The sequence below is a fragment of the Eumetopias jubatus genome, unplaced genomic scaffold (genome assembly GCF_037043125.1).
Source record: "Eumetopias jubatus isolate StellerSeaLion01/CBP00866 unplaced genomic scaffold, mEumJub1_p1.0 scaffold_13, whole genome shotgun sequence".
Lineage (NCBI taxonomy): Eukaryota > Metazoa > Chordata > Mammalia > Carnivora > Otariidae > Eumetopias > Eumetopias jubatus.
Window position 1 is genome coordinate 57,323,440 of NW_028274819.1, and position 20,425 is coordinate 57,343,864.

At 57.9% G+C, this 20,425-nt stretch overlaps 1 protein-coding gene across 1 annotated transcript; it reads right to left on the bottom strand.

The window, feature by feature from the left end:
- Positions 1-4,215: 4,215 nt before the first annotated feature.
- Positions 4,216-19,782, bottom strand: WNT11 (Wnt family member 11). The gene is made up of 5 exons (XM_028116083.1): positions 19,700-19,782; positions 12,495-12,730; positions 10,630-10,907; positions 7,929-8,221; positions 4,216-4,390 (listed from the first exon to the last, which is right to left on the bottom strand). Exons 1-5 carry the CDS (start codon positions 19,780-19,782, stop codon positions 4,216-4,218), a joined length of 1,065 nt encoding a protein of 354 aa, XP_027971884.1.
- Positions 19,783-20,425: the final 643 nt, after the last annotated feature.

The following is a 20,425-nucleotide window of genomic DNA, read 5'->3' on the forward strand; positions in this document are numbered from 1 at the left end:
ATTAAATGAGGCAACTGTTGCAGAGGCCCAGAGAGGGCCAGTGCCTGCCTGGGGTCACATAGCAAGAGAGTGGAAAACATGCCGGGATTTCTGCCTCCCAGCCCCAAACTCCCCCTACCCCATTCAGCCTCCCTTGGTCCGGGGTCCCGGGCAGGAGCCTGCATCCTGCTGGAGGCCTGCTCCGTGTAACCTGGCAGCTGGTCACCATGACCTGAGGAACAACAGACCATCAGCCTGCTCAGGGCTGCGCCCGGGCCCCCCTTGGTTGTTTCTCTGGCCTGACCTGGCCTCCCCAGGGGCCCTTATCTGTCCATTCTCTCCTTTCCCACCAACCTAATCTCTCCCTCTTTTCAGGAGTTCCTGTTTCCTCTCTGCCGCCTTCTTGTCTCCCTCCTCAGGCCCCGTCTCTCCCATGTCTCCAGCCGGCCTCCCACACTCGGTTCAGAAGCCTCCTCGGAGCAGCTGGTCCTGTCATCCTTGGGGAGTCATGCTCTCTCGCGGGCCTTCTGGGCTTCACAGAGCCCAGTCTGGGCCTGCGCTTCTCTTAGGCAGGAGGGAGGTGGAGCATGGCAATCCTGCCGGTGGCCCGCATTCTGACACCCACAGGGCCACACCTGGGCCTTCTATATTTTCAGGGTTGGCTATTGGTTCAGGGGCCTCTACAGTGCTTCCAAGGCAATGGTTTGAAGATTTCTACTCCAAAAGTCCAAGGTACCAAGATTTTATGGCTTGAAATCTCTGCACACAATGAGATCCTGAGGTCCTAGAGCTCTGAGGTTCTGGGATTCACACTGGAGGCCCCACCCCTGTCTCACCTGGGTGGAGGCTCAGCCTGGCTGCATGCTTCGAACCCTGACCTGGCCGGGGAGGAACAGCGCAGACACCAGCCCCCCAACCCCTCTTGATTGCCCAGCCCCTGACCAGCCAGAGGGGTGCAGGGCCTGGGCACTGGCAAGTGGCAAGTGTATAAGGCCCACTGAGTCGGGGGCCCAGCTGGGTCTCCTGTCCTGAGCCGGGAAGAGTCTTATGCCTTTTATGCCGCTCTTCCTGCACCTGGCCAGAGTGAGGACTCGTGAGAAGAGCGCAGGGTCTGGTGGCAGACACACCTGGGCCTCCAGACCGCACCACAGTGGACCTACTGTGAGATCTGGGGCAAGCCACCTCCTCTGCAAAGCCCTGAGGTTTGTGATCACCCTTTTTGAGAATCACTCTGGGTCCTTGGTCCGATTTTTTCATTTGCTTGTTCTGGTTAAGGTCCAAAGAACACCCCGAAATCCAACATTTCTGAGGCATGAGCTCAGCCCCAGGTGTGCCACTCCCAGATCCCAGGGCCCCACAGGTGCACTGGGCTGGTCCTAGCTCCCGAGGAGGCTCCAGATGGGTGGGGGAGGCAGATACAGACACAACACAGACCTGTACTACAACCTGGTTCAATGCAATGTCCCAGAGGAGCACAATGGCTGTGGGAACCCAGAGGAGGCCCAGGTTGAGGGTGGTCAGGGAAGGCTTCCCGGAGGAGAGGACCAGTCAGCTGGGCCTTGAAGGAAGATTGGACAGTGGCTGGCCACAGAGAGCAACAGTGTGATGGCTGCCTTAATGGTTCAAAGGGTTGCAGGGAGCCCGAGGAGGGAGAGATCCCTCCCACCCGGGTCGCTAGGGAAGGCTTGCTAGAGATGGCCATGACGGCTGAACAGGACTCCAACAGGGAAAGTTCCATTCCAGGCCTGTGAAACACAGCAGATAGCCAGAGGCAGGCCTAGCAGTCAGGTTTTTCTGCATCCATGAGTGCATGCATGGTCTGCTTGTGGCTGGAGCAGAGGGGATGCCTGGGCAATTGCAGGAAATGTCCCTGGAAGAGTGACCTATGACCTGGGGGAGAGGCCTTGGATGCCGGGCCAGGGAACTGGGGACTGGTTTTGTGGGCCGTGTGGAGCAGGGGCAGCCCTGGGCCCGGAAGACAGCACACTCCAGGGCCTGTTCAATGCAGACTGAGTTTTCTGCAGAGATGCTAGCAAGAGCCTCTCCCTGGGATGCCCTGCAACCCCACCACCAAGCCTTATCAGCTCTGTAACCACAGGAAAGGCCCTTCCCATCTCGGAATTTCCTCATCTGCAAAACAGATTGGGAGACCAGAAGACTTATCTTGAGGTTCCTTCCAGCCTGTGATTCCGTGACTCTGGCCACCCTGAGGCAAGCTCCCAGGCAGGGACTTGGAGGGTGGCCACACAGCCCTCTCTCTTCCCCTCAGTGATCAGACCAGCCTCTGGTGGGGGCAGGGGTGGATGTCCATGACGTCCCACCCCCAGGTGCCTGCTTCGCTTCACCAAATCCTGCCCGGGCTCCGAGGCCCTGCTCTGCCCCAACCCCTCCAGGGGGTGCCTTAGCTAGCTCTGGGCAGTGGAGAGCCCTCCCCCGTGTCCGCATCTCCTCCCCCCCACCCAGAAATTCTGGTTACTCCCTTCTCTTACAGCCTTGGACTTGTGGGGTCACCCCACGGCCAGAGCATGTGTGATTCACCTAGTGCTTCTATCTGGGGGGACCTGCCGAGGGCCAGGCGCGGAGGATACCCTCTACTTGCCCAACAGCACCACCCACCACCCACTCAGGAGAGGAAGCGGAAGCTCAGAGAGGGCAGAGCTGACCACACGGAGACCCTCCCATCTCCCTGGCTGCTACTTCTCAGCGCCTTTGCCTCTTTCCCCCTCCATCTCCCTGACCTCCGAAGCAAAGATGCCCCAGACCCTGGCCTTGGTCCTCTTTGCTATTCTACGCCACCCCCCCTTAGTGATGATGCCTAAATGTGCATCTCAGCCTCTCCCCACCAGTGCCACTTGGGACCGAATCGACTTCACAGTCCCCACGTGGCCAAGTCTGAGCACCAGCCCTCTCTCCATCCCCGTCTCAGGACTTCGAGGTACCCCGGGCAAATGCTTGCGACCTTCTTGACCCTCCTTGTCCCACACTCCACAGCCATAAAGAGAGCAAATCCCCATGGCTCCACCTTTGACACAGAACAGGAATCGAGGCACTTCTCACCACACCCAGGGCAGCCAGCCTGGCCCAGGCAGAGGTGGGGGGGGGCTTTCCCAACCACCAACCTTAATCTTCGCCATCCCCCTTTTACAAATGGGGAAACTGAGGCACAGAGGGTGGGTGGGGGGGGGAACCTCGCCCACAGTCACACGGAACACCCACGAGGGCTGACAGGAGCCTGGGTCTGCCACTACCTCCCTGAGGTCTGTGTCCCCGGCTCCCTGGAGTAGGTTTTCTCTGGAAGCTAGCTTAGCAGGTCTGACGACACAGCCAGGCTATGCGCGCCCGCCTGCGTGTATGTCCCTGAGGAACAAAGAATCTGCCAGCTGGGTTTATGTTTCAAGACGTCTGTCCTCGCCCTTGACCAAGAGATCTTACGGGGAGATCAGGGCCGGAGCTGGGGGGCTAGGGACATCAATCGGAAGCCGCCTTGCCTGGAAACCCGAGAGTTCACCCAGCCCTGGACCTTCCGAGTTCACTTGAGGAGGCCACAGACCTGAGGGGCGGGCTGGGGTTCTCTCACCGTTTATTTCATACAGCTGTTTAAAAAACTTGTTTAAAATAGAGATCATTATATATATTTATTTTTATATATATATAAAATATATAAAGAGGAACTGAGGCAAGCCACCCCAAAGAAAAAGCTATGTTTTATAAATATTTCTGTAGCTCCCACATCCCAAAGGAAGAAACAAAACGAAACAACAACAACAAAAAAAACATTTACAACCCAAGCTAGTGGTTCCATGTGGTGGGCCCAGCAGGCTCAGACCCTGGGGGCAGCCGTGGGGGTCTCAAGGGCAGGGCCTGCAGAACATTCTGATGAGGGCAGGCAGACCCCGCCACTCCCTTCCCGGGAGGTTGGCGTCTCTGGCCGTGAAAGGTCAAGTCCGTACCAGTCCTGCCAACCCCAGGCCCCTGGCTTCTCAGAGCGGCCTGGAAGGCGGCGAGTGGGCCCTCCCGGGCTCCGGCTGCCAGGTTATTTTTAATCTTGTCGGTTTCCTTTGATGTCCCGGCCCTCCTTCCAGGGTGGCCAGGCCTTCTGTCCCCGGCAGCTTCCAAGTGGAGGCCAAGCACAAGCCACCTCCCACGCCTGGCATCTGGGATCCCCAAGCGACCATCCCCGGGGTGTGTCTGGGCCCCTGGTGGGGGCGGGGCTCCGAGGGTCCCGGCGGGGCGGCGTCACTTGCAGACATAGCGCTCTACCGTGCGCTCGCAGCGGCGGCACGTGACGTAGCAACACCAGTGGTACTTGCAGTGGCAGCGCTCGACCACGCGGTCCGTGTAGGGGTTGTAGCCGCGGCCGCAGCACATGAGGTCACAGCTGTCGCTGCCGTGGGACGTCTTGTTGCACTGCCTGGGGGGGCGGGGGGAGGGCAAGGGGCGGTCAGGGAGGGCCCGCTCCCCCTACTCGGGGCCCGCAGCCTCCCGCTGCCCTCGGGCTGCCCCCACAGCTCCTCTTGGAAGGTGTCTTGGTCTTGGGGGAATTGTAAATAATCCCTTTCCCTGAGGGTACTTCTCACTTTCCCCCAGATTTCTAATAGGCATGTATCAAAATGACGGGAGTGGCTTGTTTTCTTGGAGGTGTCTTTTTTTTTTTTTTTCTATTCCTTCTACTTCTAAATACCGGAAGGAGCCTCAAACCACTCTAATGATCCTGTCTTCATATCCGTTCTTGAATTATATTGTAACAAATGTAAAGATCGTTTTTACATTGAGAATCCCAGGATAATTTTGGAATAGACAAAACGGCACTGGAGGCGAGGCAAAGTGAGTATGGGGCGCTCTGTTCGTTGAGAGACAGCCTCTATCAACCATTTGCCCCTATGTGCCAGGCGCTTCCCGCCAGTATTTTATCTTCTAGGAGGCACGCAGCGTCTTTGGGTCAGTGGGATTATTATGCCCATTGTACAGATGGCAATGGGCTCAGCAAAGGGCAGAGGCCTGCTCAAGTTCTCACAGGAGTCTGTGGGCAAGCAGGGCTGAAGCTCAGTGGTCCTGAAACCAAGTCTAGCACACGCTCTCCCTACCCTAACGGCAGACAACCCAGAGGCTTCCAGGGGCTGCATTTCTTCCCGAATCACACTCCTGTGGGAGAAGACAAGGCACAGGACCGGACCTAATCTAAGAGTCGAGAACAGATGGAAGGGGTAGGGCTGGAAGTAGGGAGGCCAGAGAAAGAGAGGCTGAGACCAGGTCTGGGAGGAGGCCGTGGGGTGGGAAGGGGGTGGTGGTGTCCGGAAGGAGAGTCAGGAGGTGACCGTGGCCTGCAGGTCAGGGCTGCCAACAGTTCCAGGCAGGAAGGAACAGTGGAAGAACACATGCCCCAAGAGGCAGACAGACCTGGGTTCAAGCCCCAGCACTGCCACTTACTGGCCGTGTGAATCAAGGCAAGCCACTTAACAAAGGTGACTTTGTCTAGTCACTCAACACCATTCGTGCCCCTCAGCCATATCCTGGAGGTGTCCGGATGACTCCTCCAGGAAAGGGTGGAAGAGGGAAGAGTTTCATTTTTATTTCTAGATCCCTGACATGCAGTGTCTGAAACCTGGCCTCCAACCCCAGAACCAGACAAGATCTGCAGGGGGCTGGGGCGGGGGAGGCACTGAGGAGAGTGGGACTTGGAGAAAGAGCCAGGGGCCCAGGGAAGGTTTCATCAGTGCAGGGGCCACTGAAAGAACCATGACAAGAGGACCGGGGTTTGGAATGCTGACTGCTGCTGAGGCCTCAGGTCACCAAGCTGGATGTGAGGAGGGCCGCAGGGCACTGTCCCCAGCTAGGGGGCCAGCCTCTAGAGAGGTGCCACCTGAGCACATGCTTCTTACAGTTAATGAAGCTCATTTCCCTCCAGCCCCTTGTACTTCCAAATCTCCTCACCTAGTAAAGCTCACGTTTCCCCCTCCTCCAGGAAGCCTTCCTCGATGTCCAGGCTGAGTCAGGGCACCTCAAGACTCCCCTCACCCTTGGGCTTTCCTCTGTCACAATCCAACCACTTGTCTCTCCCCCTTCCCTATGCCTGCCAGAGCTTCACGTAATAAATAGACGGGAAAGAGTCTGTGGTTGTAAGCTACTGAGATCTTGGAGCTGTTTGTTACTGCAGGAAAAGCTGACCCACACAGATGTCTGCAAAAGCCCATCTTCAGAGGAATGGCTGAGAGCTGAGCGTGGCAGGCAACCTGGTGGCAAGTGGGAAGGAGGCATTCAGAGAAAGCAAGGGAGGCAGCTGGTGCTGTAGGATGGGGCCTCCTGGTCAGCAAGCAGAGTGGGGGGCCCTGGGAAAGCAGAGGCCTGGCAGCCTAGGGGATGGGGAGGAGAGAGCACCACTGATGAGCCCTTCCCATGGGACTGACATAGCACAGAGGAGCTGCCCCGTAAGTGTAACTGGAGCTGGCTGGCCACCCCTCTGAGGGGTGTGGTACCCTCTGCATTGCACAGAAGATGAGGCTGAGCCTCAGAGACGTGAAGGGATTCGCTAAAGGTCCCACAGCTAGGAAACTGTGGCGCCGGGGTGGGAACGAGCCTTCCCTCACACACGCGCGTGTACACATCCTCCCATGGATCCGGGGAGGCCCTCTGTGTGCTCTGGGCTTTCCCTAGCCTCTCTGGGTTCTAGAATCCTTCTGCCCCCACCCCATCCTCATCACACCCACCCTGGCTGCCTCAGACCAGACTCTCGCTCTTTCCTGTCTCCCGGGCCTGACCTGGTTCCATCTTCACTCCACCCGACCCCCTCAATCTGGCCTCCAGATGGGAGCCAGGGCCTCCTCGCAGAGCCTACTGCCCTGGCCTGTGAAGATGGAGCCCCCCCCCCAAACCAGCCCCCCTCTCTTGGAGACAGGAACGGGGGCTGCGGAGGAAGCAAATGCTGGCCAGGCACCAACTATGTGCCAGACACGTTCTCAGACACCCTCGCTCTGGTTCAATATTCTTTTAACCCCGCAGAACACTAGTTTTGTGGAATGCTATTAGGGGCTCCTTAATAAAAGAGTTCCACAGCCAAACACCTCTGGGAAACGTTGGCTTAGGCAGATCCTTTACTGTGGGATTCCTCCAAGCCTTTAAAATGTTCTCATGCTTTGTGAATCGCCAAAGAGAATTTCCCACTCACATTTGATTGCAGGACTGTCTCTATTATAGCATCTCAGGACTAACTTCCCCCAGAGCCATCTCTGGGAAATACTGCTGCCCTGAATCCTCACCAGCCCCGCCCCGGCACACAGTAGGTCTGCAGTCACCTGGGTTCCCTTTCTTTCTCCTGTCCTGAGCCAGCTTTGGCGGTAGTGATGGGGCCCCAGCCCCGGCTCTGAAACTGGGGACCAAGGGGAGAGAGAGCTGGGGCCCGGGAGGTGGGCGCGTGCCCGTCAGGGGACATGGGACACTGTCTGTCCTCAAGGCAGGCCTCCCGCTCCTGGGGGCCCTCTGAAAAGCAGGCGCCCGGGCTCTGTCTCCAGCTCTGTGCAGACTCCCTGCGCGGCTATGGGCTGGCTACTGAGCCCTTGTGCCTCAGGTCCTTATTTGTCCAACCAGCGGCTTAGACGACGCTGACCCTTCACTCACTCATTTGACACTTAATGAGGACCTGTCTTCCGCGGGGCAGCTTCTGTCCCTGCCAGCCTCCCAGTGTGGTCCTGTCTCTCCCTATCTCCCCCACCAGGGGGAAGGAGGGGTCCCCCACCAGCCTCCACTCCCCAGCGGCCCCTCCCAGGAGCTCTGCTGGGGGCCCCCCCGGACCCTGGCACCTCTGCTCCGCACTCCTGGGGACACCTCCCTCAACCGGGCAGGGACTCCAACCCCCAAATGGCAGCTGAGGCGAGGCTCTATGCCTGGCCTTGCACTGGCGCGGGGCCTGTCAGCAGAGCTGACCCCTTCCTGCCAGGGTGGCAGCAGGGCCTTACCTGTCTTGCGTCCCATGGGAGCCCACCTTCTCGTTCTTCATGCAGAAGTCGGGTGAGCTCTGCAGATAGACAAGCTCTGAGTCCTTCACAGGCCTGATATCCAGGTCCTTGGGCACCAGGTGCTTGCGAGTGCCCATGGGTCGGTGCACTACCTTGGTGGCCGACAGGTAGCGCGTCTTGAGGTCAGCAGCCACATCCCGAAGCTCCTGCAGCCCCTTCCAGCAGGTGCGGATGGAGCAGGACCCAGACACCCCGTGGCATTTACACTTCATTTCCAGAGAGGCGCGCAGAGCCTGCAGACAGGGGAGGGCGTTGGGCTGGGTGGCCAGAGCCCTCTCCCTGGCCTGCCCGGGGACCCTGCCCCACCCCCACACATGCTGGGTGCTCTCAGGGAGTCATCGCCTACTCTGGGCCTCAGGTGAGGGAGCTTTTGGCTCTAAAGCTGGGGACTATTGCAGGTTCTCGGCTCCTTCCCTAGCCTGGGGGTGGCTGGCAGGGACAGGAAGGGAGTGGCATTTGCAGGGGTAACAGATGTCAAGTGCCCAAAAACATAATATGGCTTAATCATCATAACAGTCCTTCACGGGAGGTATCATTACTTTCCCCAGTTTCAAAAGAGGAAACAAAGGCTCCGGGAGGCCAAGTCACAAGCTCAAGGTTGCACAGCTAGAAAATCCTGAAGCCGGGATGTGAACTCAGGTCTGAAGGCAATTCCCAAAGCCATGGCTTTTACTTGTTCCACGCTTTTCTCTTGCACAAAGCTGGGGCTCACTGAATGCTTGTTGGAAGAAAGGGAAAAAAGAGAAGGAAGGAAGGAGAGAAATGAGGAGGGGGGAGGAGGAGGGGAAAGAGGCAGGAGGTAAGTGCATGGGGGTGTATGCCCTGGCCTGGCTGGCCCTTCCCCTCCACTGCCTGGTGGCCCCCAGCAGCCCCCACCCCCCCCCCACCAGTCAGCAGCTCTGTCCTACTCTGTGCAGGGCAGACACGTAACTGCTACCTTGCAGAATGGTTGCAGATGAAAGGGTTCTGTGAACTCTAAAAATCAAATCAACACTGGTTTGAAAAATCAGTGAACAGTCAACCACCGACTGTGGTGGAGCCGGGAGGCTTGGGCTCTGGAGCTTGGGGAGACTCTAGTCCCGGCTTCCGAAATGACTCTGTCCCATCATCTTCCTCAGGCCTCAGTTTCCCCAGGTGTACCTGAGGGGCACGAGTTAGATAAATGTCTTCTGCAGGCAGTGAAGTTTTGCGTTTTAACCCTTGCTTCTTGGCACACAAGACTCGGATCCCTCTGCCCAGGCCAGCCCTCCTGTGCGGAGCTGCAAGGTTTATGGGTCCCCTGGGTCTACCCCTGCATTAGAAAGATGGGGAAACTGAGGCATAGAGAGGGCAGAGACTTGCCCAAAGTCATTCGGTGAGTTAGTGCAGGAGCTGGCAAGGTCCCAGGGCTCCTCTCCTTCACTGGTGCCAGGAAGTGGGGAATGAGGGAGTCCACTGGGTCTAGAATCTGGAATTGGCTCAGCAAAGCCTGTGAAGAGCACAGGAATGAGGTGAACCCACCTGCAGGGCACATTCGACCTCCCAAGGGCATCAAGGTACTTTTGAATCATCAAGGACAGGTAACTACCGCTGCAGGCCCCTAGTGTCTCTTGGCCTCAGTTTCCCCAACTGTCCAAACGTGGCCTGGACGTCCTAGAATCCTTCCATGAGGGAGCCCAGTGAGAGAGGAAGGTGAGGACGTGGAAACCTCTGGACTTGGGAGTCCCACAGACCTGGGCTCCATTGCACCTGGGCTGCATCCTTGGCCAAGCCACCTAAGCTCTCTCTGCCCCCCTTGCTGCCTCTGTACAATGGGCCTGCTGGGCCTGCAGGAAACCGTGAGACACCATCTGCACCTGATGCTCCGCCCCTCAGGCCCCCCGCTCCCCGTGTGTAAGGGGGTAGCAGCCCCTCCTCACAGGGGGGGTTTGTGGACCACCAGACAGAAAACTCATCAGGCACCACCGCAGCGCTCACAGTGCTCAGATTGGTATAAAGCGTTTTTGTTTTTTTTTTTAATTTTCTAAAGATAAAAAGGTCCATTCATTCACTTATGCATTCATCCCAACCTTCTGTGGAATGAGGTGAGTAATTAATGAGACACGGGGAGTCACAGATGTTGAGGGCCATCTGAGTCTGGAGCTGGGCGGGAATCCCCGTTAGGGCCAAGGAGACAACCCCAGAGGCTAAGGCTCTTGCCCCACAGCCCTCCCCACGCCTCCTCCCACACCCAGCCTCAGCCGGAGGCCCCACGGGAGGAGCCTGAGGAACACGGCCAACGGGGACTAGAGCGCACCCAGCCAGTCCATTTTATAGTTGGAAACAACTGAGGCCAGAGAGGAAGTGACTTGCCCAACATCACCCAGCCAGTTTAGTGCCAGAGCCAAGGCGGGAACTCGGAGCTCCTGACTCCTAGCCCAGTGTTCCTTCTGCTCCACCCAACATTTTCACTTGAAATCCTGGTGGACCCCCTAGAGGAGGAGGAGCCTGGCAAGCCCCAAGCAGCTGGAAAGGGGAGAGCCAAGGGGGGGCCGGGAGCACATGGGTGTGGGTGGATCAGGGCCCGCCGCCCGCCCCCCACTCCATCAAGGCACACTGGTGGCCCTTTCCTGGCCGACTGGCACAAGCACAACCATCTGGGGTGGGGGGGGTGGGTGGTTACCTGTCTCCCCACTTCACTGTTGTGTAGACGCATCAGTTTATTGGCTTGGGATCCTGTTTTTTTCACCTTCATAGGAGCATCGGAAAACTTGGCCCCCATGAGGAGCCCGTAGCTGAGGTTGTCCGCACATCCTCCCCAGCGGTTCCCGGGCCCGGGTGGCTCACCTGGGACAGGGCCGCAGGAGCAGCCGGGCAGGTCGCCGGAGGTGCAGGCCCGGGCGATGGCGTGGCTGATGGCGGCCGCCGACAGCGCATACACGAAGGCTGACTCCCGGGTCCCTGTGGGGAGGTGCCGGGTCAGCTGGCGCGGGTGACCCTGGGACAGGACCCCACCTGGGCCTGAGGGCCTCCTCCTGAGCCCCTGCCTGCCTCGGTGGGGCCGGCAGGGGACAGGGGCTGCAACCAGGGGGAGGACAGCACTAGGGACATTAATCTGTCGCTCACCCATTCTCCCACACATACATTAGCGGACTTGGACACTCACTCGCAAACTCACTCCCACATCCAGAGGCCCGCAAAGCCCGCACACCCACAGGCACCCTTGCTCCCACACACTCACGATGCTGGATCTGCCCCTGCTTCCCTGCGCTCAGTGTTAGGGGCTACTCTTCAGAGAACTTGTCCCCGAGGGGCACATGAGTGTGCAAAAAGCCAGCTGTAGGTTGAAATTTGTCCCCCAAAAAGATAGGGTCAAGTGCTGACCCCTGGTACCTGTGAACATGACCTTATTTAGAAACAAGGTCTTGACAGGTGTGATGGAACTAAGATGAGGGCATCCTGGATCACAGTGGGCCCGAATCCAATGACTGGTGCCCTTACAGGAAGGGGGAATCGTGGATACAGAGACACGTGGCAGGGGGGCGCCCCACGGGACAGAAGCAGGGACTAAAGCAATGCAACGACAAGCAAAGGAACACCAAGGCTGCTGGCTGCCACCGCAAGTTAAGAAGAGGCAAGGCAGGATCCCCCCCGCGGTCATCGGAGGGGGCACAGCCCTGCCGGCCCCTTGATTTCAGACTTCTAGCCTGAAACTATGGGAAGATCCAGTTTTGTTGTTTGAAGCCCCTGTTTGTGGGGCTTTGTCACAGCAGCCTCGGGAAACCAATCTGGAGCCCAACGTGCCTCTGCTGTAGGGTGCCCTCGCCTTAGCTCCCCACACGTCCCCTCCCCTTCTCAAGCCTCAGTTTGCTTAACTATAGAATGGGAATGATAATACCTACCTCACAGGCTTCCTCTAGAGTTCAAATAATTTGGGAAGGAAGGAAGCTTTGTCAAGTGCTCCACAAACCTTAGCTGTTACCGTGCAGGGGAGAGATTAGACCCGCTGGGGCCCTTCTGCCCATCAGAAACCCCCAAACCCACCCCGGAAGGCACCTGCTCCGGACAGTGGGGCCGCTACCTCCCGCTGTGCATCTCACAGCTCTGCGGTCACCTCGGTCTAGAATGACCTGTGCCCACCTGTCTGCCCGAGGAGGGGGCTCTCCCGCCCTCGTGTTACCGCCTCCCCTCCCAAGAGCCTCCTGGGCTGCATCCACCCTTGCTTCATGCATCAGGGTACACATGCATTTGTGCTCCCCCTACACTGGTATATTCACTCACTATGTGCTCACTCACTCATCAATTCAGGCCTGGATACCCACGTCTGTGATTACTTCAGCCACCCATCCATCCACACCTGTCTTCTTCTCTGTGCACCCGTCCATCCCCCACCTAGTCACTCGTCCACCCATCGCACAGCCATCAACATCCAGCCAGCCAGCCATGAATTCACCCACCTATCCAAACACACATATATGTACGCCTGAATTCATCCATCCCCACCTGCACGCATTCCGCAGGCCCTGGCAGCCCCCGCCGGCTCCCTACCTCTCTCCAGGTCAAGCAGGTAGTTGGGGGCAAGCTCGATGGAGGAGCAGTTCCAGCGCATGTCCGCAAAGGCCCTGCGGCAGGCCTTCGTGACCTCGCGGGCGGCGTGCACGATGGTGCGCATGAGCTCCAGGTTGCTGCGGCAGAGCTGCACCTGCGCAGACACCAGCCCCTCCAGCTGCTTGCAGTGCTGCGTCTGGTTCAGCGCAAGGGCCGCCGGGGTCTTGGACAGCGCCCTGCACACCACCGGAGGGCAACAACCAATGGAAGGAAAGACAGCGTGAGGGGCCACGTCGCACCTGCCCCTCTGGTCCCAGCCTTCCCTCAGTGGGCGTGGGGGCCTTTGCTGGAAGGAGTTGGGAAGCTAAGACGCACTAAACTAAGACCCTCCAGCTCCCTGTGACCTTGGGCACATCACTGTCCCTCTCTGGGCCAGGCCCTCATTCATAATGCAGGATCATGACCTCCATCCCACCTACGCTTCACTATCATTAGCCTAACAATAAACAGTTTTACAGCTCACAAAGCACTCACACCTGCTTCCTTGTTTAGTTCTCACACAGCTGTGAATTGCGACGCCTTACTCAGCAGTCAATGCCGAGCCCCTGTATGTGCCGGACACCGCGCTACATGCTAGATTATTACAGTCACCTCAGAATCCAGACCATTACCTGAGCACTTACTAGATGCACAATATGAGTTAGGAGCTTACCATACATCCCTTCATGTAATTACTAAAGTCATTTATTGGGCTGTAAAATCCCACACACATGCAAAGAATTTATTAAAGGATTAAGGAGCCACTCAATTTTGTGATAAATCAGACTTGGCCATGAACTTGCTGTGTGCCCTTAGATAAATCACTGTCCTCTTCTGGGCTTCAGGGTCTGTACCTGTAAACCCTATTTCCCAGAATCGGTTCCAGTGAGATACTCTGAAAAACGGGATCTATGCATAAGCACATTTGGGGGAACCTGATATACTCTGTCCCCCTTTGGAGAGTAATTGAAGCACATTCACATTTTAAAGGCCCTGCCTGAGAAGTCCCACAGCAAAGCAACAGGCTTGGTTTTGTTTAACTCAGGAGGTGGCTAAGCACAAAGCCCTTTGTTTAAGAAACGAGGACCTCATCCATGCTTTGGGAAATGTTGGCCTGGGGGTCTCTATGAACCCTGGTGACATTATAGCACCGAGGAGCTTCCCAGATCCTGGCTCTAGGTACTGGGGTTGCAAGGCTCCATCCTGGACGCACGTTTCTCCCAGGGCCTTCTCCAAGGAGCAGGCTGCATCAGGCAGCTCCTAATCTAAGTGCAGGCTACAGGGACCCCAAGAGCCTTAAAGGGTTCTGCATAGACTCATCCCCTGCCCCAGACCCAGCTAGCCCTCAGCAGGCCAGCAGAAACTCTAGAGGAAGCAGGGCGGGGGAGGGGGGGAGGGGCCAAACTGCAGCCACAGTGCTGCCCCCCCACCCCCACCCCGCTTGCTGGAGCACCACCACAGTCCTCACCCAGGGTCAGGGCTAAGACCTAGTGAGGCCAAGTTCCCAGAACCCCCCCACCTGAGATTCCCAAGGGACATAGCAACGTGCTAAAGAACAGCACAGGCTGGGGTAGACTCCCGGGTCTGTCATTCTCCCTTGTGACCTTGAGCGAGTCACTTGGCCTCTCCTAGGCCAGCAACCTCTCAGCACTACCTGGGGGAGTAACTCGGTGGGCCTCGTGTGCTCTGCCCAGGGCTGACACACCCGGTCAGTGCTCAGGGAGGGAAGCTACTACAGTCACTGACCCGGTGGTCTTTTCCTACCTGCGCCCACTTAGTCAAGGTCCCCCAGACCTCTCCAGTGTCTCGTCCTTGGCCCTGGTGTGCTCTAACATCTGGCCATACCAGACTCCTGGCTCCTCTGATGGGGGACTGCCCTACCACCATGCCTTTGCCCAGGAATACCTTTCCCCTTGCTCCTGTACCTAAATGAATAAATGAACTTGATCTACTTGTGGAAGAAATATTTACTAAGCACCAACTCTTCCTGAACTCATTTGGTAATGAACACGACACAGGTCCTTTCCTCAAGGAGCCCTGAGTCTAATGGCTACACAGACCCATCCACAGTTATAAGGCAATGATCCAGATGTTCCAGCTCATGGGCTGGCCCAGGGAAGAGCCCAGGCTTAGGGCACAGCTGTGTGACACGGGTAAGTTACCCAACCTCTCTGGGCCTCATGGTCCTCATCTGTTATAGGAAAATGATAATTCCCACTTCAAAAGGTGAGGGCAAGACTTTAATAAGATAATGCATATAAAACATCTGGAACATTCATACATGGGATTGCCTCTGCTTATTGCCGGGTGAATCCTGGACCAGAGAGAGTCAAAAGACCTGGGTTCTAGTGCCAGCTCTGCCCTCTATGTGCTGTTCATCTTGGGCAAATTGCTGCACCTCTCTGAGCATCACCTATAAAACGGGAACTCCTAGAGGTCTTGGAGGGGCTGAGAGGGATACTAGGAACTACATTAAGTCCTAATAAGTCAGTTTGCCCCTGCCTCTCACTCTCCGTCATATGCCCCACCCATCCTATGACTCCAAAGTAGAGAAAGCAGACCCAGGACAAGTGGGCCCAGCCTGATGTCTGCAGTCCAGTTGGGACGACCCAGCCTCAGATCAATCATGGCTATATAGGGCCCCCTCTCCTCACTGCTACCTCCGGCCCATCCCTACCCTCCAAACTATGAGCAAGGAAATGTCTGGTGTATTTGGATGCAGAGCTTAGGCATGGTTTCTTGACCTACACTGAGCCATCCGCTCCTCCCTGGCCCTCTGAGCCCTGGGGGCCTGTCTAGGCCAGGACCCCTCAGGGAATCTCTGGTCTGGATTCCTGCAGCCTAGACTGGGTGAGGTGTGGCCACAGAGAGGCAGATGCCATCCCTGCAGCCTGTTTCCTAGTTGGTACAGCCCCCCACCTGCACCCAGTGAACACTACCCACACACGCAGATGCACTACCCCACGGAGGCAGGGCACCCCCCCCGCTGGCAGAGCCTCTTGCTTCACGGCCCATCCCATGCTCACAGAGGGGTCAGCCTGGGAGATGACTACCCCCTGCCCTTTGTACAGGGGCGCTCTGGGGCCCGGATGCCCCGCCTTCAACTGGCACCATCCTCCCACAGACCTGGCCTCTCCTTCCTGGGCCCCCTCTCTGCTGGGCTGGGGGCTGCCCACACTCAGCCTGTCCGGAGCCCGCTCAGCCCTTCATCCTGGCCCAACTTTCTTCCTTCCCCTCCGTGCCAGTTTTCTGTTTCACAGTGGGAAGGGTGATAGGAGATATTCGAGAAAATCCCTGGCACAGCCCCGGGGAGCACGCCGTGGGCACTCAGGCAGTGAGGCTGCCTTCCGAGCCCTTGCCCTGGGTTCCTGCTCCAGCCCAGCAGTGGATAATGAAGACCCAGGCTTTTCCAGAGGAGCTCAGCGCTGCCAATTCCTCAGTGCCACGTGCTTTGGCCCCAAAGTTGGGGGTGCTCTGTGCTCCTGGCCTGGGGACCTGGGCCACTCTGGGTATCCGTCTGTCCCACTCTGAAGTCACCCAGCCTCCACCTCCCCAGCTGGGGGTAAGAAGAGGTGCTAGGGGAAACCCCAGTGAGGAACCCCCAACCCCAAGATGAGGCTTGGACCGCCAAGGAGGGCAGAGGACAGATAGGAAACATCCTGGAGAGCCTTGGTGGGCGAGGAACTGCTGGAGAGAGTAGGGCAGTTGGAGCGGCCAGCCGCAGCACGCAGGCTGGGAGATCTGGAAGCAGGGGGCAGTGGAGTCCCCCCCTGTGGAGGGCAATGTGGTCATCTGGTAATTAGAGGTAATGACCGTTTCTAACTATGTCCCCCTTGGGGAGGTAATCAAGGATTAGGGCAGGAGGCGGGGGAGTTACCCGTCTGGACATCTCCTCTGGCTTACCTCGCTGCAGCAGACCCCTAATTGAAAACATTTTGGTTTATCAGGGGATGGGGACATGGGGGAGAGGGTAGAAGAAAGGACAGAAGGGAACAGAGTTCACAAGCAAGGCCTGTGCCAAGGATACCACTGTGGTGGTCAAGGTCTCTCTCATCTGGGAGTCGAGGGTTCTCCTGGGAGTGGCTCGGGGCCAGACACCTGGGTTTCAGCTCCAGCTCAGTCACTCAACCAGCGTGAGACCTTGGGCAAGTCACTGGCCCTTGCTGGGCCTCAGTGTCCCCATCTCATTGTGCAAGTGGGGACACCGAGGCCCGGAGAAGGGCAAGGCTTGCCCAGACATGTACACAGCCCATCAGGCAGAGCCAAACCAGAACCCAGGCATCCCAGATCCCAGGCTAGAGCTCTTTCAGTCCCATTTTAGAGATGAGGGAACTGAGACTCAGAGAGGCAGAAGCTACTGATTTGCCTGGGGCATGGCTCGTGGCTTATGGACTGGCAAAGCTCAGGCTGAGGTCCAGGTTCCCAACAGGTGGGCATTCTGCGCCACCGAGCCACATCTGGTTTCAGTTTCTGTGTCAGATGCCCCTTTCACCTTCAGCTGCTTTCTGAAGCCCAGGGCAGCAGGACCCCCAGGGACAGCGCTGGGACAGCTGAGTCTCCTGGGTGAGCCCCCAGCCTCCTGGCCCCACTGTACACTTCCCTATTTCCAACTGTCCCATGGCCCCCTGCGACCAAGAAGCCACGGAACCAGACCCCCTAACTCCACATCCTGCCTCTGCTGCCTACTAACTGTGACACCCTGTGAGTTAGGGGCCCCTCACGCCTCCATCTCCTGCTCTGTTCAACGGGGGTGACAGCAGAACCCACCTCCCATGCTGGTCAAGAGATTCAAATGAAACAATATACATAAAGTGCTCAGAACAGGGGCGCCTGGGTGGCTCAGTCAGTTAAGCGTCTGCCTTCGGCTCAGGTCATGATCTCAGGGCCCTGGGATGGAGCCCCGCATCGGGCTCCCTGCTCAGCAGGAAGCCTGCTTCTCCCTCTTCTCCTCCCCCACTCCATTTGTGCACTCTCGCTCTCTCTCTCTCTCAGAACAGTGCTTGGCATGTAACAAGGCCATACACACACACACACACACACACACACAGTTGTTATGCTTAAACTCCACTCCTGTCTCCCGCTATATCTTCAGCTCCAGCAAGAGTTTAACCACTGTCAAGGGGTTTGGCTGAATGGAGCCCATCTGCCTGGATTCTGATCCCACAGCCACCATTCACTAGCTGTATGACCTTGGACCAGTAACTGAACCTCTGTTCTTTAGTTTCCTCATTTGTAAAATGCTAGTGGTAAGAATATCACCTACCTCATGAGAGTATTATCAAACTTAAGTGACGAAAGCTCTTGGAACAGAGTCTGAGGATTTACAAGCGGGTTCCTATAACTCCTGGTTTCTCTGTTTCCCCACTGGGCACTGTCCTGCCTCTCTGCTTTCGTCCCTGCTGTTCCTCCTGCCGAGATGCCTGCTTTGCATTCCATCCTTGGCCATCGAAATCCTACCTACCCTTTGAAGCCCGGCCCAAAGTCACCTCCCTTAGATGGGACTATCCGCGCTCCTCCTCTGGGCTCCCACACTCCCTCTCCTAGGACACAGCCCAAAGTCCACTTTGCATTTTTACATGTCCATCTCCTCCAAGGAGAGGAGCTCCTGTAAGGCAGACACTGAGTTGTATCCATTTTTGCAGCAGCCCAAACTGTGCAGTGGGGACGGCATGGATGTTGGGCTTAGCTAGCCATCTATTCCAGGCCCTCCCCGGCCACATGCCACATGGGGGCTCGTGCAAGCCACACACTTGTCAGAGCCTCAGCATTCCTGCTGTGGCGTGGGAATGGTAGCAGCGTCCCCCACAGTGCTCTAGGAGCAAGCCTCATTCTTAGCCTCTGACGCTCCTAGTGTCCTTTGGCAATGGTGTGGTGTTAGTAAGGAGGGCTTGGACGCTTGGAGGGTCCCACCAGCTGGCACAGTGCCAGGCACCCGCAGTAGAAGGTGGCTGACGTCTCACAAAACTAATCAGAAGCAGCTGAGAAGAGCCACTGAGCCCAGGCTTCTTGCAAACAAGAAATGCTAGAAAGAAGATGGGGTCCCCCTTCTGAATCACCAATTAATCGATAACTCAGCCCCAGGAGGGGCAGGGCCAGTGACCTCAGGACTGTTTGCTGGTGGCCTAGCCACAATCGCCCTGTCTTGCAGCTAATCCAAGCACCTTCCTCATAGCCCCTCCCCAGCTCCCATAATCTGTCCCTGCCTGTCTTATCTTCGTGGCTCCCTCTCCACCCCCCAACTCCAGACCTCTCTGGACGTCCTGGACGTCCCCTCCTCCCCATTGCCCCCACCCATCGAAGTCCCAGAGACTCCTCAGGCCCTACCTAGGGGCACCATGGCTCACAGATCACCCCGGGGGGCCCAGGTACGTGCCCCACACCAGGTAGTCTCCCCCACCCCCCGGACCCCACACCACCACCCTGGTCACTCCTAGGGCGCCTGGGAGTTATTTACGGCCTGGGCTTCTCTCCTCCAGCCCGGAGGGCGGCTCCTCCAGGAAGGGGCTGGGTTTTACTCCTCTCTCCGCCCCCCTGCACGGCCCACAGCCCTGAACAGAGCCGCACTCCCTTCTGCCGGAGGGAAGAGAGCCTCTGTCTCCCACCTACCGGTCCATTGATAATTTCTAGCTAAAGGAATATCCTTCACATGTGCACAGCATCTGAGCCGCTTCTCATCCGATCTGAGTGAGCTAGAGACTCCTTCCCTCCTTTGACAGAGGACACTGAGGCTCCCCGAGGTTGAGTGACACTTCCCCAAGGTCACCCAGGTGGAGGGGTCAGGAGACTGACAAGGAAACGTGATATTGAGCAGGCCGGCGCGCAGGGGCACAGACCCTCCCGATTGGGCCCCTTGACCACACTGTCTTTTTCCATCTGCCCCGGTGGAGGTCCTGCGCGACGCTCAGCCGCACCGACCGGGCAGTGCTGTCGCTCCCCACGCCCTGTGTCGCTCCTGCCTCACAACCCTCGGGGAGGTAAGGACAATATTTTACAGAGTAGGAAAAGGAGGCTTAAAGAAGAGTGACTTGCCCAGGACCCCCAAGCCAACTTCTGCTCCCGGGTCTGGGTACGCTCACCCGATCCCCAAGGGGACCCCTTCACATTAGCCGCTGCCCCCAGCCGCCTGTCCCACAGCCCGACTGCGTAGACGCGAGGTCCCCACTTACAGCCATTTGATGCCGTAGCACACGCCGGTCTGGAGCGCCAGGGCGAAGAGGAGCGCCTCGCAGACCCGCGGCCGCGCCCTCATGGTCGCGCGGCACGCGCGGTCGGGGGTCGCACCCCGGAGGAGCTGCACCGAAGTCCCGCCGCGCGCGGCCACAGCCGCTCGTCCTGCGCGCACGCCGCCTGCAGTCGGGGAGAGCCGAGGCGGCGGGTTAAGGCGGCGCGCAGGGCGGGGGCCGCCGGGGGGGGGGGCGTTTTATTCAAATTACAAAGGAGGGGTCCCGCCCGGGAGGCCGAGCGCGCGGCGGGCGTCGCCTCCCGCCCCGCATAGCCCAGGACGCCGCAGGCGTCTGGCTCAAATTAGGTGTCGCCCGAGCGCGGCCGAGGGTGTGTCCACCTAGCGCGGCCCCAGGCTGGGATCCAGGCTGCCGGCGGGCAGGGAAAGGGGCGACTGGACCAGAGACAGAGAGAGAGGGGGAGACGGCCGGTCAGAGACCGCGGCAGAGGGAGCAGCCGGGCACAAACAGACCTCGGGAGGGAAGGGAAGGAAAGGAGGAAGGGGATCAGGGCCGAGGCCGGGCGCGCGCGCGGGCAGATGGCGGGCCCAGGATCTGCGTTATCTGCAAAATATTAACTACTAGTGAGTAGGGAGGGCCTTGGCAATTCTCCTTCCCCGCTGGGCCTCAGTTTACCTCCTCTGTAAACTAGGGACACAACTGTGATTCGAT